General features: G+C 28.7%; 1 protein-coding gene across 1 annotated transcript; it reads right to left on the bottom strand.

Moving 5' to 3' along the window:
* Nucleotides 1–1,206: 1,206 nt before the first annotated feature.
* LOC107869548 (agamous-like MADS-box protein AGL66) lies at nucleotides 1,207–8,419 on the bottom strand. Its single transcript, XM_047410921.1, has 10 exons — nucleotides 8,363–8,419; nucleotides 7,996–8,187; nucleotides 7,271–7,324; nucleotides 6,281–6,299; nucleotides 3,655–3,683; nucleotides 3,489–3,546; nucleotides 3,319–3,380; nucleotides 2,584–2,683; nucleotides 1,892–2,021; nucleotides 1,207–1,597 (listed from the first exon to the last, which is right to left on the bottom strand). Exons 2-9 carry the CDS (start codon nucleotides 8,181–8,183, stop codon nucleotides 1,962–1,964), a joined length of 570 nt encoding a protein of 189 aa, XP_047266877.1. The 5' UTR covers nucleotides 8,184–8,187; nucleotides 8,363–8,419; the 3' UTR covers nucleotides 1,207–1,597; nucleotides 1,892–1,961.
* Between the last annotated feature and the right edge of the window lie 689 nt (nucleotides 8,420–9,108).

The raw sequence follows: 9,108 nt of genomic DNA, 5'->3' as shown, positions 1-9,108 counted from the left end.
AAATTGTGTGAATGTTTGATTTCTTGGAAGTCAAAGAAACAACACACTGTAAGTAGGAGCTCTGCAGAAGATGAATATAGGAGTATGGTTGTTGTTGTTGCTGAAACAGTATGGATCACTGGATTACTTAATGTCTTAGGGATCAAAAACTACCCCGGTTCCTCTCTATTGTGATAACAAGTTAGCTATTCAAATAGTTTCCAATCTCATCTTCCATGAAAAAACCAAATATATTGAATTAGACTGCCACTTTGTAAGATAGAAGCTAAAAGATGGATGGATTCAGCCTGAGTTTGTGAACATAAGTTATTAGTTGGCAGATTTTTTCACTAAAGGCTTGTGTGTTGCTCAACATCAGCTCTTGATATCTTAACTAGGTGTACATAATATTTTCCATAGTCCTGTTTGAGGGGGAGTATTGAAATATCTTCACAAAGAATGTATTACTTGATGAGCTGGCAAGATTTGTTGTAGCTACTCCTAGTGTAGCTTGAGTCGGTTAACCACTCTCTCTCTATATAAAATCGATGTAACAGTGAAAACAAAACTTAATAATAAGACATTTCTTCTTCTCGATTTTTCCCTCCTTCTTGAAGTTTTCAATCAGTGATGGTTGCTTAAAATTCATCTGGTTACTGCTAAATTTCATAAAATTCGATCAAAATAATTTTTATGATGACTGGAGCAAAACTAAAATAACTTTAATTATGTTAAAAAAAATGACATTTATGTAATAAAAGTAAAGTTGAATGCCATGCATGGAATTTACTCTGAAAAGGAGGAACAAGAAAGAATGAAGGAGAAGGAGAGAGTATTTTGATCATATTTCATAGAGAATCAATGCGAATTACTTGTTTACAATGATGGTGCACACCACTATATATAGTTCCACTAATGAGGCATTAACTGCTAAATCCATAACTCCGTTACTAACTTCCGAAAAATCAGTAAAATAAAATAGTTTTCCAAATTACTCGTTTCAAATTGAGATGACATATTAATTAAAAAAAATAATTAATAATATGACTAATTTATCATAGTACCCCTATTAAGTGATGTTTACATTTTAATTTAAAGAAAAAATAATTAATGCAAAAAGTAAAAACATGAAAAAAAATTATCTCTTCTTGATTAATGAAAAAAGATAATTAAAATGAGAAATCACATTAAGAAATTTAAAACGGGTAATTTGGGACGAAGGGAGTACCTACCTTTACTGAAGTCTAACAATTTCAGAACTGTATTAATTTGAGCTAACTGTGTTGTTTAGATCTATATACAAGACCAATAACATCCATATGTAACAAATTTATTAGTCGATCACTACCAAGTACTGATACATTGCACTTATAGAGCACATATTTATTCAAAACTCCCACATATTTATTCAAAACTCACATAAACTCACATCTAGAGTTGTTGGAAATTTAAATCTCACTGCAACAAAGTTTTAGGAGATAGGATCACTTAAAGTGTGATATATAGGGCCATGACAAGATGCTAATTATCATTTGGAGCTTGGATTTTTTCAACATTAAGACTGGAGCTGCTTCCTTTAATATTCGATGGAACCATTATTGTGGAAAACATGTTATTCCTGCAAGAGAAAAGGAAAGAGACTTTTTGTCATAATTTGAAAAAAGGAAACCTAAAAAACACAATAGTCAAAGTAAACACAAATCAATATTGTCAAAAGCTCAAAACAAGTTCAAATTCAAACGGGCAATACATAAATTCACAAATCAAAATACATGCTTAGATTTTCATTTAAAGTCGAACTAGTCGATTAAATCCTTGATTTAATTAATCGAGCTTTAAAAATAATATTTTAAAACTTCAAATTAGGAAACCATTTTGTTATATTAAATTTAAGAATTGGACTAAAATATACCTTTCAGAAGTAGTACCATAATTAACCGATGAATCGAAACTTTGTGGCTGATTAAAAGCATCATCATAAGCTAACAAATCTGCTTCATTACTTTCTCGGCGCTTGCTTCCATTTTGGAACTTAGGTCCATCTTTCATAAGATAATACAAATATATCAGTTATAATATCGTGCCTAGTAAAATATTTCATAAATTGGAATGGAGTGAGTAATTATTACTCATTCGATTTTTTTTTCCTTCTTTATAACAATAATAAATTTTGTGTTCTATTTTCTTTGTCCATTTTTACTTGTCCAGTATAATAAAAATAACTATTCAATTTTATTTTTTCAGTTTAAAAAATTAAGAAATAATTTATCACTTCAAGCGTGTTTTATCCTTGCTATTTTATATCATTCATCCCCCACATTTAAATGAACTCTAATAAAAGTGATTTAGTAAAATTGTTTGTTTTAAAGTGGTGTATCAACTATCAAGTCAAACATAGATAAACAAAAAACAGGTGGAGTACCTCTTTCATTTTAAGAAATCAAGAGAGATTTACTTTTTTTTTCTTTCGCTATTACGTTCCTCATTAAGTAATTAGATTTATTAAGTATTGGTAATTAAACTTATAGACCCTAATAAATATTATTTTTATGAAAGTGTGAAGTTAAAGTAGATCGAGTAAAAAAGAACGGGGAAAGTGTTTACCCTTCTCTTCATGACAGAAATTAAGAGGCTCTCAAGTTGTTTCTCACATGCTTCCAGCTCCTCCATTGATGTCATTTTCCCGGGATCAGGCTCATACATACTGCATTAATTAGTGTATTTCTAATCATGTCCAGAAAATGGAAACCACAAAAAATAAACAAACAAAAATAACAGTAAATATATATTCCCCTATATATTTTCCTCCAAAACGAATTTTGTACTAGCACCTAGTAAATTCATCTTTTGAAAGATCCAGATTTTTGTACTTTGATGGATCTCAGAGATTCTTTGGACATGTATTAGTTAGGAAAAGGAAATAATAATTAAACGTGAAAAAAAGACGTTGGGAAATATTAGTAGATCCCGTGAATTTATTGCCAGTTTGGCCTAAATGTTGTATTTGTGTTAAAAAATTGTCTAATATAAATTACAAATAAACTATGCAAAATCCAATGAGCTATTTCTTTTAGAATCTAGAACTCATACACTCAAGAATAAATTCTAAAACTCACACACTCAAAATTTTAATTCTATTTTAGCCCGTACTCTTTTTAACTTTTATCAACAGGTTGCCTTTCAATTGCCACATTCTTTCACGAAAAATAGAATCACAATCATATTTTAACACATTTTCATGAAAGAAGACAATGCACCATTTCAAAAAGTTACGAAGACTAATTAAAATTGGCATGAAATTTACTAACTGCAGCACCAACAAAAGATAAATAAATGAACCTTAATTTTTCCTCAGCTACATGAATTTGTTGTAGTAAAGCATTAATTTCCTGTTTGAGTTCCTGAGAAAATTAAAGATGAATTAATAAAAAAGACCCTCATATAACAAATAAGTTAACTACGTAATTAATAATTGTGGTAGCTCAATTTGATTGTGTAAAACTACATACCTGACGAATTTGGCTAGTGGTAGAGGCAGCAACAGCTGGATTGGTTCCACGCATCATCCTTCACGTACAAGTCCGAGTTAAAGTGTGAGGAATGTGTGTGTATTTATGTGTGTATAGTAGTGTAAGAGTTTGGGATGAAACGGTGATGAAGGAAGACAAATCTAACCCCAGAAGATTCTGGCTCCTCAACAGCTGCTGCGTCATGACAACGTTACGATATATTAGCTTACCCATCAAGAAAGGAAAGGAATGGAAATTCAATAAGAACATTGATTATGTAATTAAATTTAAATAAAATAAAAGATACTGGGATCAAGGATTAAGCAGGGGCCGAGCTACAGAATATTATGAGAGTTTGGTCAAACTCATTTGTTTTTATGTAGATTTTTTATTTAAATTGAAAAACTTATTAAATATATATGAATACCAATGGCACAGTGGTAAGGAAGTGGGTGGAAAAGCATTGGCGCATTTTGGTTATGGGTTCGGGCAAACTTTTCCTCAAGTGCACGTTTCTCTCTCTCTCTCCTAATTCTAATGTTTTAATTATTTTATAAAATCAAATTAATAATTAAAAGAGAAAAATAAAAATATAGAAAACATAAATCCTGCAATACTTATTTTTCTCTTTTTGCTATATATGTAGATTTTCCAAAAATAAAAATATATAAAGAAAATAAAGACATGAAATTAAATTAACAACTAGAAAAATAAAATAAAATAAAATTCACCTTTTAAAGCAAAAGGAGCTCTCAATTTCTTTCACAAACAAAATGCAAAATAAGTTTTTAAAAAGGCATGAAAGTCTTTGTAGATTTTTAACTCTTTATTGGAGTTCAAATCTTGTGACTAATACATGCAAGAAACTCTTTCAGTATCTCTCCTCTTTTTTTTCTTGTGACTAATACATGCAAGAAACTCTTTTAGGCTCTCTCTTCTCTTTTTTTTTTTCGCAATTTATTTATCTATCATAATTTGTATTAGTATATTAGTTAAAAATTAAGTTTAATCTTTGATTCTAGTGTTTTTTTGTATTATCTTTTATATTTATCTATGTAATTTATTAAAAATGATTTACGAAACAAAATCGGTCTTTTTTGTTTTGAATAATTATTCAGTTTGTTATATAGAGGATAAAATATTTGGAAGTACATTATTTATCTAATGATGCGATTATTGATCATTTTCAAAACATGAATTGTCTTCGAGGCAATTGAAATGATAATGTTTTACCTATATAGCGTTTTAGTGGTTCGTTTTCTTTATATATATGTATATATATATACACACTAGTCGGCTTACGTCGTGTTACGCACGGCCCAATGTTGATCCTTAAAAATTTATGTTATGTATAATTCTATCATTAAATTAAAACCTCCATTTGTTTGGTTGATAAATTCTAAGTTAGGCATATATTATTATATTTAGATTGATGAAATTTGTATAACAATATTTTAGGTCGTTCAAATTTCTGTGGCATTGATAGTCAATTATATTTTTTTAAATAATCTAAGTTTTTAATTATTGTGATTTATAATATTTTTTCTTCTATTCTACTAATTAGAAGTGACATAGTAAAATTATTATAGTTAATCCTTGTGAAATTTTTTTAAGTGGTCACATATAAGACGTCAAGTTAAACATCAAAAAATAATTTATCATTTTATGTCTATTTTATCTATTTTATTAAATATTATTAATTTTTTAATACTTAAATGACTTATGAAAACATCAAAAAATAATTTATTATTTTATGTCTATTTTTTTCTTATCAAATATTATTAATTTTTTTAATACTTAAATGACTTATAAAATCAATTATGAGTAATATAGTAAAATCACTGTTGAAGCAGCTGAAGCAGTCATGTCATAAATGTCTATTTTAATTTTTTTATTTAATATTTTTAATTTTTTAATACGTAAATGATGTATAAAAATTAATTAGAGGTAATATAGTAAAATCACGGTTGAAGCAGGCATATTGACCATGAGTAGCCTGTTTCAGATATATATATAACTTGTAAGTTATATCAAATTTGGACTCAAATCTCTTTAATTACTACTCCACACGAAATGTCATTTATAGTAATGCTATTTACTAATCTTGTAGTTTCTCTAATATTCTTTAATGCATATTCCTGTTTGTTGCTTATTTGTCTTTTATTCTGATATTTCGTTGTATATTTTTCTGGTAACATGTTTCGAGAATATTTCTTTTGATCTCTTTACTTATATTCTATCTTCTTTCACTTAGGAGATTAGTCCGAACATACATTACTATTGGATGAGTAAAACCCTAGCATGGAGTAAAGATCCTAGTTAGCTTGGTGTAACATAATAGTTTATTAATGTAGCTATTCACTTGCTTACAAATCATTAAAATGAGCATTTTGTAATATAAAAGAAGGGGAAAAAGGGTTATCTGAAAGTTATTTATATTTTTTCCAAATATATTATCTATATATGTCAATTTATCCTTGTTGCAATAAATACCACCTGTGACATATAGTATAAAACTAATTTTATTGAAATATTAACTGCATGAATATTGAGATAAACTTTATCCTTAAATTTCTCTTTTATTTTTTTAAGATCTTGATCAATGTTGAAGTAGGTTTGTATTATTTACTATTAAATTTTTTAGCCATAGATATGGTAATATTATTTGTTATGGGGCTGTTTATTTCATTACTAAACGTAACATCAACATCAAATTGGAGATTGAAATGATATAGCTAAACTTTGATATCGAAAGACTTGTTCATCAATATGTCAAAACGTTTTCAACTTACCTCTCTATCCAGGAGAGCACTGCAAGGTCGAGATGATCCAAAAAAGAAAAATGGGAGAAAGAAAGTAAATGTTAGTTAATACATGAAGATTATAATGAACACGTTCACAAAGTGAAATGAACAATAAAATCATCTCGATAAATGTATAATATATATAGTTGAACAATAGAAAAGGAACAGTTCCAGATCATATCCAAGGTCAGGCCGGTCGTCAGCCAACAAATTTAGAATTTAAACTTTATTAGTTTAAGTTTAAAATTCAACTTAGGTTGGTCCGATCAAGAAAAATATGAGACTTTTAGGCATTGCTTGATCGAGATAGGCTACTTATTTACAAGTGCCCTCACTACACATTTTTTATGTATCTTTGCTCCAACTCAAGTCATCAAGTGACATAAAATAGGAGGTAGACATTTTTATGTATGTGCAAAAAGCGATTAACTGAAATACATAATCCATAGGTGATAAAGATTGCATGAGGAACATCTCATTTGATTTATTAGGGATAAAATTAATTGTAGATTTTGAGTCAAAACTATTAAATTTAAATGGCCACATACTTAGTCAACTATAGCGACGGATTTAATCCTGTAGAAGACGTACAAAACGAAAATTGAAAGGGGAGCAACTTTTTTATAATAGGACAGCTGAAATTTTCTATGTTAATCACATTTATAACCATATAATATGGGCCATAACTTGCGAACTATTTGTTTGTAGACATGCACCGTTAAATATGTTTTATGTTGATATACGTTGGAAGCAAGGCAAGGGCTTGATTGCCATGCATGTAATCATATCTAGATATAGATTTTAAATTTCCATAAAGTCATGCTAGGCAGAAATATTAGTAGTATATTTAACAACACAAAGAATAGTAATTAATAGGATAAGGAAAAAAAGAAGAAAAATTAGCAAATTTGTGAATGATGATGAACAGACAGATGATGGCCAAGTACACATTATATAGTAAAAAATTTAGTTGTGTACCTTCCTCTGTCACGTAGAGAGAGAGATAAAAAACGAGAAAACACATCTTCGATTCTGTTTAATTAATCAATAACACAGATATAAGTGAGTGGTACGGTTACCAAATAAAATATAGAGAAATTAAAGATATTTAATTTGTATCCTTTTTAATTTAAAAGAATTTGTTTTTAATTGCAAATTTTCTATAAAGCTAAGAAAAACATCTATCCCCTATTTTACAAATATACTCTTACAAGCCATCAGTACGTAAATACTGAATTAATAAAGAAAAATAAAACAGCGAAAATATTAGTATTTGAGTGCCTAAATCATGAAGATCTTATTATTAAATCCACTCAAAACTCTTAATGAGTGATAATAAATGAACACAGAAATGCTAATTTTAATTGGTTAAAAATTAACACTTTGCTAATAATTCATTCAATTGTAGGCACCGGCATATATACGTTGAGAGACGACGTCATAGTAGTCCAATATGGGAAATTCCTTTTATTTTCCTTTTTTCCCCCCTTAGTCAATTTATTATTTTGTTAATCTAGCATATTTTACGAAAATTTAAAGCAGATCATTCAATTAAAAGTTATTATTTTAGTTAAAAGAAGTTCTAGATGGAAAGTGAATTCTGAAATACTAAAATAGCTATCAGTTCGAATGATTCTCTGAGAAATTTAGGTAGAAATAATAACAAAAAAAAATATGAGATTATTAAAGAAGGTACGTAGCACCTTTGCTTGGGCGAAAAGGAGGTGAGTCGACCAGTAGGAGAGAACATGAGCAGAGAAATATCAGTGTCACACAGAACACTTAGCTCATAAGCTTTCTTAATTAATCCTTTTCTACGCTTTGAGTAGGTCACCCCTCTGGTTGCCTTGTTCTCAATTCTCTTTATCTCTATTTTTGCTCTTCCCATCATTCCACTACATATCCTCAATAAGAAAAAAAACACAAACCAAAATCATTAGGCAGCTCAATGAATTCACACAGAAAAAAATCAACAAATTAATGATGGACATATACATAATATCGACACAAAATTAATATTATGGTTGATGTTCAATTTTGCTGTAGTACACCTAGAGTATATGTTCTAACCTTTGGTGAGAAATAGTATTTAGGTTGAAATGGAAAAAGGATTGGTAAGGAAACAAAAAAGAACTTATAAAGGCTATTCATGAGTGTTAGATTTTTTCTTTATTATTATCCTAAGGTTTACATATTTTTGAAATATCTTGTATTTTCTATTGGAGGCTCAATGGACCAGATTATGACAATGAACCAAAAACCAAAACAAGTCTGTTCTTTGGGTTCTTTGTGTCCGGCCCATACAACTTGCACATACTTCTGAGGTATTTTCATGAATAACGGCTGATAAAGAAATCCTTGGGTAAATATTTTGTTGGTGTAAGGCCATGACATTATTTTACTTCTTTAGTCAAGAGTCCATTATGAGACTCGTAATTTTTTAGTTTCAAAAGGTACATATTAATTATGTCTGTTTAATTTAAATTACTTTATTACAGTCGGTCACTAATTGAGTTTTGTGTTATGCCACGCTAACATTCGCATCTACAATTGTATATAATTATTCAGAAGAAAACAGTACATACATTCATTTTAGGAACATTTTTCCACCGGTTAAATAAAAAACGAATCGTTAAGGGTTCAAAGTCGATAAATAAAAAATAGATAACAAATATTTAATTGATTTAGCATATTTAAAATCAAGAATCATTAAACCAAATCAAAATCAAATGATGCACATTCCTATTTAAAATGACTTTGATTAATCGGGATTCATTGTAGTAGTAAAACGGCTCAAGATATTAAAATCATGCATT

Source organism: Capsicum annuum, chromosome 4 (genome assembly GCF_002878395.1).
Source record: "Capsicum annuum cultivar UCD-10X-F1 chromosome 4, UCD10Xv1.1, whole genome shotgun sequence".
Classification (NCBI taxonomy): Eukaryota; Viridiplantae; Streptophyta; class Magnoliopsida; order Solanales; family Solanaceae; genus Capsicum; species Capsicum annuum.
Note: the sequence above shows the minus strand (reverse complement) of the source record. Positions and strands in the feature narration are given on the sequence as shown.